The 16,334-nt window shown below is 33.9% G+C and overlaps 1 protein-coding gene across 1 annotated transcript in view; it reads left to right on the plus strand.

Annotated features, from left to right (window-relative positions):
* LOC150093395 (uncharacterized) overlaps positions 1 to 15,793 on the plus strand; it is a 188,640-nt gene extending 172,847 nt beyond the window's left edge. The window contains exon 15 of the mRNA XM_090413821.1: positions 15,543 to 15,793. Coding sequence (XP_090269947.1) covers positions 15,543 to 15,668 — 126 coding nt within the window. The 3' untranslated portion in view covers positions 15,669 to 15,793. The remainder of the gene's footprint in view (positions 1 to 15,542) is intronic.
* The last annotated feature ends 541 nt before the right edge of the window (positions 15,794 to 16,334 follow it).

Genomic DNA, 16,334 nt, shown 5'->3' on the forward strand with positions numbered 1-16,334 from the left:
AGTAATCCCTGATATTTAAAACATCAAGGTGGTTCCCCAAAATTCAAATTTAAGTCCATTATTATTATCATTTTTAGGAAATGATAATAATAATGAAAATACCCTTTTTAACAGAACTGAATTCAAAGAGAAATTTAAAAAAACAAGCACCATTTGAACCATGTTAAATCAAAATATACTGTATAAAAATAGAATTGCTGTTGTTTTCTAAACTGCGTTATTTCGAATTCATGTAAAAAAATAATAAAAAAAAGTAAAAAGAGAATTGGCTGTATTTTTATTTCTGTTCAAATTTTCTGTCACAAGTTATTAGACTTCCTAGATATATAAACCTATCTACTTGTTTAGTGAGAAGGCCTTTTAAAGTTCAGGTTTTTATTCATCGATTTTTTTAATTTTACATCACTTATAATTATACCTCAGAATGATATGAGGTTTAATATTACATCACTTGTCTTTTTTCTACTTCTGAATCCAGAAGTGGAAAAAAGACAAGTTACTGTGATTTTGTCAAAATCACAACTTACTGTGATTTTGACTACTTTTCATTATTATTCTACGAAAAAATTTCAGAACATTTCTCGGTAAGTGGGATTGCTTAAAAGTCAAAGCTGGATAACTGGGAACCTTCTATGGTCCCACAGAAGGTTCTACTAAGGTAGAAGTGGAGGAGTTTTTTGAGGCTTTAGAAAAAGCAACAGACACAATGAAAAATGAAAAGTTGGTCCTTGTTGGGGATCTAAATAGCAGAGTAGGAAATGATTGTGAGACATACAAAAATATTTTGGGAAAATTTGGAGAAAAGAGCAAAGCTAATAATAATGGCAAATATCTGTTGGATTTCTGCTCAGGACATGGACTGGTTATTACTAACACCATGTTCCAACATAAAAATCTGCACAAATTCACATGGAGAGAGAGAGAAGAGGCAAGGAATAAGAAAAGTCTCATTGACTATGTTATTGTTGATAGTGATGTTTTCTCCCTGGTGCAGGACACCAGAGTGTACAGAGGATTTGAAATTGGAAGTGATCACTATTTAGTCTTGAGTAGGATAAAATTGAATTTCATATTGAAAAGAATAACATGTAAGAAAGTTTTAAAGTGAATAAAAGCTGAGCTGCTCTCAGATGTGAACTGTAGACTAAAATACACAAATATTATTGAAGAAAAAATGAAAGAGTTTGAGAACAGGAATCAAACCTTGGAGATTCAGTGGCAAACTCTGAAGAAAACATTGATTGATTCTGCCAGAGAGGCATGTGGTGAGGTTGTCTGTAAGGATAAAAAAATCAGAACTCCCTGGTGGACACAGGAAGTTAAAGAGGCAGTGAAGGAAAAGAAGAAAGCATATCAAAAGTTCCTGTCAAATAAGTCAGCTTGTGCTCTTAGAGAATATAGAGACAAATGCAAGAATGCTAAACACTGTGTAAAACTAGCTAAACAAAAGTCATGGGAGGACTTCGGCAAGAATATAGAAAAAAATATCAAGGTGGCAAAATATTCTGGAGGTTGTTGAAGAAGCTTAAGAGTGCTGTAAAAGGAATTAGAGATGATAAAGGTGACATGAAAACGGGAGAAAAAGATATCCTTGAAGTATGGAGTAATTACTTTGAAAAACTGCTACATGAAACAAGCAGTGATGACAGCACAGTGGTAAAAAACACTGACCAGGCATGCAATCAGGAATATATATCCATACTTGAAGTAGAAAAAGCCATCAAAGGCTTGAAATGTGGAAAGGCAGCAGGAGTAGATGATATTCGACCAGAAATGCTGAAGTATGGTGGTATAAGAGTCTTACATTGGCTGCACTGCATAGTTCAGAAAGCCTGGACATGGGGACGAATTCCCGATGATTGGAGTAGAGCTCTCATAGTACCCATATATAAAAAGGGAAATAAAACTGCATGTGAGAATTACAGAGGTATTTCCCTGCTGATTGTTCCTGGCAAGATCTATGCAAGTATACTTGAGAAACGGTCAAGAAGAATTGTAGAAGAAAAGATTGGTGAAGAACAAGCTGGATTCAGGCCAAATAGAGGCTGTCAGGATCAGATCTTCACTTTACGACAAATAGTCGAGAAAGCATGGGAATATAACAAAGATCTGTATTTAAGTTTTGTCGATTTGGAAAAGGCATATGACAAGATGCCAAGAGAGAAGTTTTTCAATACGCTGCAGTTATATGGTGTCAATGGGGCATTATATCAAGCAATACTTAGTCTTTATTTGAGTTGTAAGTCAGCAGTTAGAATTGAAGGAAGTACAGAAGATGGTTTAATGTTAAATCTGGTGTGAGACAAGGATGTACATTATCCCCTCTGTTATTCATTATCTATATGGATCACATTATGAAGGAAAGTGGTATTAAACATGATATCAAAATTGGAGATGTTAATGTCAGCTCTTTGCTTTATGCAGACGATGTTATACTTCTAAATAAATCTGCTACAAGTCTGCAAGATTCTCTGACTAAATTGAATAGCTGTTGTAATAGATATGGTATGAAAGTCAGCAATAAAAAGACAAAGACAATGAAAATAGGCAGAATCATTGAAAATGTCAACTGTGTTGTGAATGGAGAACCTGTGGAACAAGTAAAACATTTCAGCTATTTAGGCACGATTTTTACTGAAGATGATAAATTAAATATAGAAATAGACAACAGAATCAGCAAAGCTGGTATGGTGGGAAGTCAATTGAATAAATTTATATGGAATAAGAGAGAAATTAGTCGGAACACTAAATTAGCTGTATACAAGACAGTGTTCAAACCAGAGTTTTAACTTATGAATCTGAGAGCTGGGTCAGAAGTAAAACACTTGACCAAAGACTAGAGACCACAGATATGAGAGTCCTGAGAAAGATTATAGGTGTGAACAAATGGTATCAATGGCAATATCATATTAAAAACGAGGATATTAGGAAAGAACTTGACATTGTCAGCATCCAGGAATGTGTTAGCAGAGCTAATCTCAGGTGGTATGGTCACTTAAACAGAATGGGCGAGGAAAGATTAGCAAAACAAGTGTTCTCTGCCAGGTTGGCAGCAAAACGACCCAGAGGAAGACCAAGATATAGGTGGATTGATATGGTACAAAGTGCTTTAGACGATAGAAATATAAGATCTGATAATGTTGGAGTGTTGACAAGTAACAGACTGATTTGGAGGAAAATTGTAGATAGGAAATTAATAATGATGTAATTTTTTTCATGTAGTACTATCATATCCTGTACACCCCTTGAGGGTACATGGCAGGAATTTGATGATGATGATGATGAAATTTTATAAACAGGAACATCTCCAGATGGTTGAAAAAATTCAATTATTTTACCTATTTATAAAAAAGGTGATAAATCAAATTGCTCAAATTACAGAGGGAAAAGTTTGCTGGATTCTGGATATAAAATATAAACAGCACTCTTGAAAAAGAAAATAAACAACTATATTGAAAAACATTTAGTAGAAGAATAAAACGAATTTAGAAAAGGTTGATCATGCATTGATTCAGTCTTCACTTTAAAACAGTTAATTGAAAAACAAAGAGAATTTAACATAGTCATATATTATTTATAGACTGTGAAAAAGCCTTGATTTAGTAAAAAGAATAAATTCTTAAATATTAATTGTGAAGGTAATGCTATTTTGATTAATATTTTAAAGAGTAATAATAATAATTATTATTATTATTATTACTCTTTGAAATATTAATCAAAATAGAATTACCTTTGCAATTAATAAAAGCAGTGGCAATATTTATGAAAATAACATAACAGTGAAAACCAGAGATACACCTACAAAGTGGATAAAAATAAATAGAGGAGTAAGACAGGGATGCAATCTATCTCTGATTCTTTTTAATATATATAAAAACGAAATACTAAAAGAAGGGCAGTGTATCAATAATACAGGAATACAACTAGAAACAAATTACTGTCTAAATACATATGCAGATGACCAAATTTTAATCGCTAACACAGAAGATGAATTACAGTTGACTCCCTACAATCTTGACAGGATTGTTGCCAAATACGACATGAAAATATCTTCTGAGAAAACAAAAGCCATGCCATTTAAAGGAAAGGAACCAGTAAGAAGTAAAATAGTTCTAAACAACAAACCATTGAACAAGTTAATAATTTTAATTATCTCGGTTGTAATATAAATTACATTGAAGAAATTGATTCAAAACATAAAATTAGTAAATTCACCAAAACTATAGGCATGATTAATAATAATTTTACACCCATTTAGTAAAAGGAATACTAGATTAAGATTATTCAACATTTTAGCAAAACCTGTAATATTATATGGAAGCAAAACTTGGACAATGAAGAAAATAGATTACCAAAGGATAATATCAACAGAAATAAAATTTCTAAGAAGAACTGCAGACTAGTACTAAATTAGATAAGAAAAGAAATGCAGATATTTTAAAAGAACTTCAAGAACAACCAATTTCACAAACAATAGAAAATTACAGAAACAAATGAATCTGGCATGTAAATAGAATGTCACCAGAAAGATTACTAAAAAAGAATACTAAATTATAAACCAAAAGGGAAAAGAAGTAGAGGTAGATCCCTAAAGAGATGGTGTGAGGCCGGTATGCCTAATACTGTGGAAAGAAGAAGAAGAAAACTGGAGTAGAAGATGTTCTTCATATATATGGAGTGATTACTTTGAAAAATTGCTGAATGAAACAAGCAGTGATGCGAGCATAGTGGTAAAAAGCACTCAGACATGCAATCAAGAATACATATCTATACTTGAAGTAGAAAAAGCCTGAAATGGAAACACAGCTGGAGTAGATGATATTCGACCAGAACTGCTCAAGTATGGAGGTATAAAAGTCTTACAGTGGCTGCATTGCATAGTTCAGAAGGCTTAGACAGAGGGGCAAATTCCAGATGATTGGAGTAGAGCTCTCATAGTACCCATATATATATAAAAAGGGAAATAAAACTGAATGTGAGAATTACAGAGGTATATCCCTATTGAGTGTTCCTGGTAAGATATATGCAAGTATACTTGAGAAACGGTTGAGAAGAATTGTGGAAGAAAAGCTTGGTGAAGAACAAGCTGGATTCAGGTCAAATAGAGGCTGTCAGGATGAGATCTTCACTTTACGACAAATAGTGGAGAAATCATGGGAATATAACAAAGATCTGTATTTAAGTTTTGTCGATTTGGAAAAGGCATATGACAGGGTGCCAAGAGAGAAGCTATTCAATACTCTACAGTTATATGGTGTCAATGGGGCATTATATCAAGCAATACTTAGTCTTTATTTGAGTTGTAAGTCAGCAGTTAGAATTGAAGGATGTGCAGGAAGATGGTTTAATGTTAAATCTGGTGTCAGAGAAGGATGTACATTATCCCACTATTATTCATTATCTATATGGATTACATTATGAAAGAAAGTGGTATTAAACCTGATATCAAAATTGGAGATGCTAATGTCAGCTCTTTGCTTTATGCAGACGATGTTATACTTCTAAATAAATCCAGTACAAGTCTGCAAGATTCCCTAACTAAATTGAATAACTGTTGTAATAGACATGAAGGTCAGCAATAACAAGACAAAGTCAATGAAAATGGACAGAAGCATTGAAAATATCAACTGCATTGTCAGTGGAGAACCAATAGAACAACTAAAACATTTCAACTACTTAGGCACGATTTTTAGTGAAAATGGTAAATTAAATACAGAAATAAACAACAGAATCAACAAAGCTGGTATGGTAGGAAGTCAACTGAATTAATTTATATGGAATAAGAGGGAAATTAGTCAAAACACTAAATTAGTGTTCAAGCCAATTTTAACTTATGGATCTGAGAGCTGGGTTAGAAATAAAACACGTGACCAAAGATAAAGACTGCATATATGAGAGGCCTGAGAAAGATTAGGAGCATGAACATAGGCTTCAGTGGCACTATCATATTAAAAATGAGGTTACTAGGAAAGAACTTGACATTGTTAGTATCCAGGAATGTATTATCAGAGCTAATCTCAGGTGGTATGGTCACTTAAACAGAATGGGAAAGGAAAGATTAGCAAAACAAATGTTCTCTGGCAGGAAAAAGACCCTGAGGAAGACAGTTATAGGTGGATTGATGCAGTAAATAGTGCCTTAGAAGACAGAAATATTAGGTGTGATAATGTTGGAGTCTTGACAGGTAACAGATTGATTTGGAGAAAAACTGTAGATAGGAAGTTAGTAATGATGTAAGTTTTTCACGTAGTATTATCGTATCCTGTACATCCCATGAGGGTTCATGTCAGGAATTTGATGATGGTGATGACGGTGATGATGTTGTTCCTATAATATATGCAACAATTTGCATGGAGAGAAGATAGAAGAAATAAAAAAAAGAGTTATTTATTGACTGCATTAATTTTGATAGCGCTGTCTTCATGCTAGTTCAGGACATAGAAGTATACAGAGGGTTTAAAAAAAGGAAGTGATTACTATATAGCTTTGAGTTGATAAAAATGAATTTTGTGCTAAAAAGAAAAAATAATCAAAATTGAGGAGCTTTTAGAGGTAAACTTTTTCACTCGGGTATACAAATATTATTTGAGAGAAAAAAAAAAAGAGTAAGTGAAATGGAAAAAAAAATTATAATTAAGAAATTTGGGTGGATCTGAAGAAACCATTGATTCACCCAGAGAAGTTAGTAGTAAAGTTGACACTGCAATTGTCGTGGAAAAGAACATGTCGAAAACTCCTAGCAAGGAAGTCAGCATGTGCTCTAAGAGAATACCAAAGAAAATATAAGAAAGTAAAGCTGTGGGAAGATTTGAGTAAGAATGAAGAAAGTGGTTAATGTTTTGGAGACTAACGAAGAAATTAGAAATGGATGGGGGGGGAGCACTGTAAAAAGTGACTCAAAAACTGAAGATAAAGATATTGTAAATGTCTGGAGACATTTTAAGACTGAATGATTATTAATGACACAAGCAGTCACAGAACAGTGATAGAAAATATTCAAGCAGAATGCAAATAGGAGCATGGTCTTTATAGGAGAACTCTCATGAATTTTAACATAACAGAAACTTCAGAAGCAAACTAAAGTCTAAATGGCTCGCTCTACTGTTGGTTAACAGTAGAAAGAGAGAGCCATCCGTTGATATCCATTTTAAGACCATCTCCAACTTAATTCTGGCAATCTTCCATATTTTTGACAAATTAATGCAGCTGTTTTGTTGAGATTTGGTGAGTGTTTTATTGCTGTTTCTGGTTCCCAAAAACATTCTTACTTTTGGCGACATCTACAAAGCACTGGTTTTCATCTGTCTAATGCTCTGTAAATGGGTAGTATGGTCTGTCAATCCTGACTTCCCATACCAATGATGGCGAATGTATTTTTTTATATTTTAGGTGGATATCAATATATCTTCCTGTTTAATTACAGTATGATAAGCCATTGAAAGGACAAGTCACTTCATGCACTCCTGATGTTATAGAGCAGGGGTCGGCAACTTTTTCAGACTCGCGGGCCACGTTCAACTTTTATTTTTAATAATCAGGCTGCAAGCGTTTAATTAATAGAAAATAGTGAGTGAAAAAATACTCAAGGTATCAATTTTTATTATATCAATCTTAAAAAAACAGAAATATTTAAAGTGCGAGATATAAAACAAGCGTGAAAATAAAACTCAATGAAAAATATGAAAAATTATTATCATGCAAAAACACAGTAATATAGTTTATGCATCACAACATGTGTGTGTCCCTGTTTAATGTGACTTTTGTGATTGTGTTTCCTTAGCCAAATTATCTAGATCCACTTTATAACCTGAGATGTAAATTCAAATCGAAGCATCCAAATATTCATCAGTCAGTCGAGAAGAAAATTTACTTTTTCTAAAACTCATGGCAGAAAATGCTTGTTCGCAAATGTATGTGCTTCCAAATGCGACTATCATCTTCTCTGCGAAACTGATTAATCCTTCAAATTTTTTGGTAAGCATCGATAAAATTTTTGGATATTTTATAACGAAAATGCGTTCGTTAATGTTTCATTGTGTTGCAATTCCAAAACTTCCATCAGTAGTTGGTTTGGTAGGTCATCAATGTCGACATTAAAAGGGTTCAATATCCACAAATCTTATTGAAAATTCCGTTTTGTAAACCTTCAATAATACCAACAAAAGTTTCCTTTTCTGTTTGCTATCCAACCGTAGAAGTCGACTTGCAACATATATAATCATGTAGATTTTCTTCCATCATATGTTTCTTTGACAGACATAGTTTGCCTTCAAAAGCTTTTATGCCAGAAAACAGTTCTACTAGTAATTTACCTTGGTGCTGTAGGTTCAAATTAAGTTTATTAAGGTAGTTGTAATGTCTACCATAAATGCAAGAGATCCATTTTTTTATCCGATAGTTGTGGGACAGTATTTTCGTGTTCCATCATGAAAATTATTTCTTCACGTAAATTAAAAAATATTTTTAGCACAGCACCTCTGCTTAACCATCTAGCACTTGACTAGTAGATAATGTCCTCTTCAAATGTCTATAACGTCTTTTCTTGATAAAATTTTATGGGCCACATGCCATGTAAGTATGGTCAACGTTTTATTGGCTGCGTGTTGCTGACCTCTGTTATAGAGGATAAAGTTTGCCCCTAGGCCAGTGGTTCCCAACCTTTTTCCACTTGTAAACCCCTTTTATATAAATTTTATCCCTTGTTTTTAAATACTGACAATTTTATTCAGTGCCTATCTGTAAAATAGTGGAAATGAGTGTTTTTCCGTCATTACTGATTATTTTTCGTGTACCCCTGAACGGCCCAGCACGTACTCCTAGGGGTACGCATGCCACTGGTTGGGAACTGATGCTCTAGGCCAGTGTTTCTCAAACTTCAGATATCCACGTACCCCTTCTTAAATTTTCATTATTACCAAGTACCCTCCAATTAATTAATTAAAAAATAAATTCATTAATTAAAATTAAATATCTATTTTATTTGAATTTATATGTTAATGTAAATAAAAAATATTATTTATTTTTAAATTTTGGTTCTCTAGAGATGTCAGACGACACACTTGTATCAATTTCATTTGATCCAGATTCAATATCAACATTTTCTTGTTGCTTACAGATACTTGTATTTGCTATATTGCTCTCTCTTTTGGGGGTTTTATAAATGCAATCTTTAACCAATGATCCATACGTAAGAATTTGAAAGCTAAAAAATCGTGTTGCGAGATACATGCAGGAATTTTCGGAAACTAAAATTTTCAGAAAAAAACTGAAAACGGTGCGACTTACCAAGAAGCTCCTACTCGCTATCACTACTTTTGTCATCAAGAACAGTTTCTTTGTGTGCATCGTCAAAGTCATCTCCTTTCCCATTATTTCAAGCAAAAATTACCAGTAATTTACAAGACTTGAGATACGTAGAGCAGCAAAGAACTGCGTATGATTGGTGCAGTATTAACAAAAGATTGCACGAACCAAAGACAAATTAGCATTTCAACAGTTGAGTTGAAATGCTAATTCCCTTCAACCGAATTCCATAATATCTAAAACACATTCACTATATATTTCTTAGTTTTAATATGTTAACGACAGGGGTGGTGTCAAGCAAAACCATATGTTCCACCGGCAACATATGGTTTTGCTTGGTCTACCAGCAGTTTCTGTTGGAGAGGGGATATGATTCATTAGTTAGTGCCATTTTATGCCGGTTGTCTCTAATTGCACTGTTTGTTGAAAAATATGACTCCTTTAATTATGCATAGCCGAAAATTGCCACTTACCCCCTAACGACCTTTCGCGTACCCCTGAGGGTACTCGTATCGCACTTTGAGAAACACTGCTCTAGGCAAATGAAAGATGGTTGTTAGTTTGGTATGTATTGTAATTTTAATGCAATGGAATGTAGAGCTTGTATTTATTAAACCCTCTGCCTCTTTTCAGGTGTGTATTGAATACATGGGATAATTTTGTTTCAGTCTTGTGTATTAGGTGAGGGGGGGGAATACGATGACCAATAGTATTTTATAAGGATCATAACCATTAGCAAAAATGGCTATAATAGACGATAGACAAGTTTTGCTTATAGATAACTTTGACTCTGTATGTTAAAAGCGTTTTTAGAATACTGTATTGTTGGACTGAATAATGGTATTATTGATTGTGTAAATATCTTAACAGTATGTGTGTGTTTTCTGTAAATAAAAAAAAAATGAATGAACCATTTGAATGGTATGTGACCAGAGTATCCGGGAAGGGCAGACATTGATTCTTTTTCTGTTGATTTTTGCTGTTTGATTGTATTGTGCAGTGAGTTTTAGGATGTTTGCTGTTTAAGTGCACTTGGAACATATCTAATGTGTCTGGAATATTGGATCAAATAGCAAACACATCATTAACATTAAACAGTTGGAAGTAAACTTCCAACAGCTATCTCTAATCCAGAGAATTTTAATAATAAGGTGTGACACCTTTTGGTTACTCGTATATGGAAATATGACCTGCATTACTTCAACCTTGGTATCACCTCTGGGCCTGGCTCCCACTGATGAGACCTCAATAAAGATTGAAACCAGTCTGGGTAGTGTCACTACGTGTATAAAATACAATATGTAATATAGTGTCACTACATGTATAATATGATATGTTATATCATATTACATAACACGATATCATATTATAACATATCATATGTTATAATGAACCATAATGCATAGCATTACAGTTCATTATACATGTCCGTAAGGATATGTGCTTTGCATTATGGGATACTAAAGCAAGCGATGTGAAGTCATTAGCTTCTGTATACTAGTCGCCCTGTCCTGAAAATAGTTCAAGAGCAAACTTTGTTTGCTTACACTTGGATAAAGGATTAAACCAAGAATATAATTTCTTGGCATCTTTAATTTATATTAATATAAACAGCCAGACCACTGATTTTGGTGTAGTTGTGTTGTTGAATGCTTAGTTCTCTAAGTGCTCTATATAGAAATTAGCTAATGGGGACCCCATTGCCATCCTATCCAGTGGCTTGTATATTTTTCCTTTCCATGTGATAATAACCCCACATGTACGGTAAATTTAAATAAATCAGATATGTCTGGGGGTGGAGAAATGGGTCTTTATCAAATCAACAATCTCTGTTAATGGTGCATGAGTAAACCGAGATATAGTGTCAAAGCTAATTGTGTGAATTTTAAGGATGTTTTTTTTTTTAATATAGTTTTAAATGAACAGAAGTTTTTCAAAAAAAGAGGGGTTTGATTGACAACTGCTTTGGAAAGTTTGTATGTAGTGCGCACACTGTTCTCAACTATTGGTCGTGAAGGAAGGGGGGTGTTAGGTTTGTGAATTTTGAGAGCTCCATGTATTTTGGATGGTTTCACATGATGAGGCTTTCATTCCTTAACACATTCACGTTGGGGTGATCATAGCTTTCTTGCTATCACCTTAACTACCTTGTGGGGCAAGAGAAAACCCTGTATCCCACAGATATTTCATTCTTGCGTTTCAGCAGACACCATATGTATGGGCAGTAGATGCCATTGATGGTTGTGTGTGTGTGTGTAGCAGGAGAATTAAGTAGCAATGGAGATGGTCAGATTGTGCGTAGCAGAGTGGAGTAGAGTGCCCTCCTACGATGAGCTCTTGGACTCCTTGAAGGTGTCACATAATAATAATAATAATTGTAACCAAATCTGCCTGGGGGGAAAACTGTGTTTGTTTTAGGATATATATAAAAATGGCAGTGAAGGAGACAAGAATGAATCCAGAAAGAACCCAGAACTCAAAGGTTTAAATATGTAAACCATCGTTAATAAGCCATGGGAGAATGGGAATTATAAAGGAGAGAAAGAACAGTGTGTGTGTGATTGAAATGCTTTCATTACTGACAAACGAACTATTAATAATTAACATTTGTGATATATGTCCTATAAGTTGCTGGTGTAGCAAATAGCATGTGATCTATAAATTATAGACATGCATAAGTGAATTTCTGATGGCATAATTAAAAAAAAAAAAAAAAAAAATTACAAGGAGAGGGAAAGAGATTTCTTCACAGAGTATAAATAACTAACCAATAATACCCATTTGCTGTATACAGTTGGTATTTCAGTATATAACTATAGGGAGGGACTAATCCAGTAACTAATATTGATCAGCTGATTCACTTAAGTGTGGCAGGAACACATGTTGATTGATGGAGCAGCAAATCATCTTGTAAAATTTGTTCTGCTTATGTGTATTTACTTTTTTCTAAGATCTTTCTTTTGTTCTGAGGATATGTATACATTTTACACAGCAATAGGATACATAATTTCAAATCATCATCAGAATTATTTGCCCTTTTGTGAATACTACATTCATTACTCTTTTTGTCAGTGGCTCTTCTGTCTTATCAATAACAGATATCTTGCATATGCTAGTATTTTGTTATAGATCAACCACTTCTTATAATACATAAAAAGTATTCGTTTTTATCAGGAATAGATAAATTTTTACTACCGTTGTTTTGTAAGACTGAAATAAAAAGGTTCCTATATCGTGAAAAACATTCCAAGCTCAACAGATGATATACTGCAGAAGCAAGAAAAACAAGTAGCTTTATTTAGGCATAGATTTCCGTGTTCTGTAGGTAGTTTTTGGTATTGAGACCGCATAGTAATAATATAAATAAACTCTATATTACTGTGGTCTAAATACTGAAAACTGCCTGCAGAAGTAGCTTTATTGTATCACTACATGCAGTACTGAGATATTTACAGTTTATGTACTATATCTGGCAGCAATTAGTGTAATTAGAGACAACTGGAATGACACTTATAATGAAAAACACTCCCCTCCCACAAACTCTGTGCTGCATGCATTCAAGCACAACAGATTTATTGTAGCACTAAACATAGCAGCTAACTCAACTTTTCAGTTACAGAAAATATGTATAACAGCTGCATTATAAACATTGACTGTTTATAGTGCAGTCATTGCATGCAGAAAGCACACAATTTATGTAAAGCAAAAAGATCAGTGAGAATATATATATATAAAATTTGAAATCAGTTCAAATTACATTCGAGAAATTCAATATCATCAAGACACTTCGCAAATGCTAATTTTACAAATAAAATTCTATCAAAAAAAGTTGCAATTAATGCATTATGAAGCTTTGCGAAAATACGACTGCTCAATACGGAAGCAGCATTACACGTGGCACATAAGTGTCTGTACCATAAGTTTCTGGCCTGACTAACTTTTAGAGGTGATAGAAAGAAAACAACTGTGTCACTTTTCTCACATAATCTCCCTTTACTTCAACACACTTTTCACATCTTTGAATTAACATTTCTGTGCTCTTGAAAAAATAGTCTATACTTTTGTCTGCAAAATGGCCTAAAACTACATCTTTTACCTCATTGTCATCTGCAAATTTTCTTCCTCGAAGGTCTTTCTTCAGTTTAGAGAAGAGGTAGTAGTTACTTGGTGCTAGATCTGGACTGTAAGGGTGGTGTTCAATCTCCTAGAAGCCACAATCCTTCACTGCAGCTTTTGCAATAGCCATGTGGACCGGAGCATTGTCGTGAATCAGGCGAACACCACGACTTAGCATTCCTTGTCTCTTTTCCTTTATGGCATCATGCATAAATGAAGTATATTATTTTGCATTCACAATGGTATTCCTTTCCTTGAAGTCAATCAAGAGAATTCCCTGACAATCCTTGGCTTTTCTCAGTGGTGCGTCACCTGGTTTGCGCCACTCCGTGGATTCCCTTTTGGAAAGAGGATCATAATAAAGGACCATGTTTTCATCCCCAATAACAATTTCCAGCACTTCTCTCTAATTCCCTTGGCACACAGCTCTAAAAACTTGCGGAAATAGGTCACACGATGCTCCTTCTGAATTGAAGAAAAAAGACCTTCGTCATGTAAAGCTTCTCCTGAATGATGCAAAAGATGGTTGTTATAGAAAGCTCCAACCTTGCTAAGGTTTCTTTGAGCTTCAGCTGTCTGTCATTGAGCAGTTTTTCCTCAACAAGAGAGACATTTTCCTGGGTCATCACTTCCACATAAACACCATCCAATCACTGTTTAATAGCACTTGGAGAAACCCCTTCTGTGAAAAACTTTATCACAGTGTGGTACTCAATTTTTAACATTACAGACACTTATGTGCCATGTGTTAGTCAAACGAGTGCCTCCAACTGAATGATGCAGGTAGAGAATTGAAACTGTTATACTAAACTCCCCATAGATAGTGTTATCTGTCATGCATGGCGTGTTAAAATTGGCACACATTTTGTATGTCTGGTCCTTCAGCAGTTTATGCATGTACAAACACTACCTGGTGTGAATTAATGATTTATTTATTGTATATTATTTTATTTTATTTTTTGAGGTTAAGATGCAGTTTTTTTGGTAATTTAAGAATATTTTTCTTTTGGGCATTGAGAGGATCTTGAGCTATAATTTGGTAGAATGATCTTTTAGAAGAATATGCTTTTTTATTCCCTTCCTCAGTATCATCACTTTTGGTTATAATGATCTTGTATTTACATAGCTTTTTTTTAAGCTTATAATGTCTTTTTGTGTGTGGAGGAGAGGTTCATCAGGATGTTTGTTCCTATAGGAAGTGGTTTGCATATCCCACATTCAATGTATGTCACTATTTCCAGTTTAAGTGCTTGCCTTGTGATGCCAAAGTTATCTCAACTGAGAGCAATAACAGTTCTGTTAAGGTCACCAATAATATAAGTTCACAACATGATTCCAGTGTAGAAGTTTTTGTAAGGTAAGGTAAATTGACCAGAGAGCTTACGGGAATACACTCCCTGGCATTCACAAGTTGCCTTAGTGCAGACTAAGGCAGTGGATATTAGATCCTGCCGAACTGAAGCCTTTTCGCTCTTTATTTATTAATTACTTTTATGCATTGACCGAGAGTTTGCTTATGAAAAATACATTTCTTTGACTTTCAGTTTCCTTAGTACTGAACGAGAGTTTTTGCTTTCTTAAGGTTTCTGAAGAGAAACAGCTGTAAGACCAGTGAAACATTATCAGAATGGACAAATAAAAGGTGAATATATAGATGATTTGGTGATGCTGGGGAGTGTATTCCCGTAAGCTCTCTGGCCAACTTAACTCACAAAACTTTCATAGTTGCTACATTTAGCTTTGAAATAATGCTGGATCTAACATCCACTTTGTTTATATAATTTTGCATTGCCAAACTGAAGCCTTTTGGCTCTTCATTTTAGTATTTGTTTTTACCTTTTTTATTTTATTTTAAACCTAAACCTCTAGTGCTTACTGGTTTAGCTTTCAAAGAACATTGTGAAAGGTTGCAGACCTATACTCTAATGTATCTATTAAAAAAAAAAAAGCATATGTGAAATCAGTTCAAAATGTTTGGGGAGACTTTTGCATTATGCCATCATTGCTTTTTTTTTTTTTTTTTTTTTTTGCATAATTTAAATATCTTAAAAATTGATCTTTTTGAGTTAAATAATTAAATTTTTATCAGTACTGAGCTCCATAATGAACTTTTTCTTTTACAGGCTAGCAGCAGGAAATCAATGAACAGATTGGAAAAACATGTAAGAAATTTTAAAGAAAGGAAAAAACTTAGCAAAATGCAACGTGCAGTAAATATAAGTGTAGAAGGAAGAAAAATGCCCCTTTAATTAATCCCTCCTCACTCCCCATGTAACATACAGACTGCCATCTTTTTAATACCTGATTGTTATTCTGTTGTCCTGTGAATAAAACAATTATATATGAATTATTGTACAGTAAAGTTTAAAATAAAAAAAAAAATAAAAAAAAACTGCACTTTTATAAGCATGTCATCATTCTGCATTTCAAAAAATCAAGATTCTCCAAGATAGTCCTTGTATTTCTTATGTCTATTTTATCACTTAAATTGCTTGTACTGATTAATTATGATATAAAATATTTATGCTTCAAGTAATTTTACTGTCATAATGTAGAGAGGAAAAAATTGTTGGACAAATAATTTTAACAGTATATGCCGGCCTGGTTGGCCGAGTGGTTAGTGTATCCCCTCTCCAGCCAAAAGGCTGTGGGTTCAAATTCCGCTGAGGGCATGGATGTTTGTGATTGTCTGTGAAAATTAATGGTGGTGGTGGGCAATAGATGCTGTTGGTGTAGGTTGCGGTTCATTGTAGTTGGTGGATTTGAGTGGTGGAGACAGAGTCGTAGAGTAGGTACCCCTGCTTGATGAATCTTTGTAATAATAATAATGCATCACATGACTGAGTATAATGTTAAAATTAGTTTGAACATTTGTGTACTCCTAATTTAGTGGTTTGCCTTATTCCTCTTTTTAT

Source organism: Typopeltis vanoorti, chromosome 24 (assembly GCF_054136105.1).
Source record: "Typopeltis vanoorti isolate ZY-2024b chromosome 24, IOZ_Tvanoo_1.0, whole genome shotgun sequence".
NCBI classification, from domain to species: domain Eukaryota; kingdom Metazoa; phylum Arthropoda; class Arachnida; order Uropygi; family Thelyphonidae; genus Typopeltis; species Typopeltis vanoorti.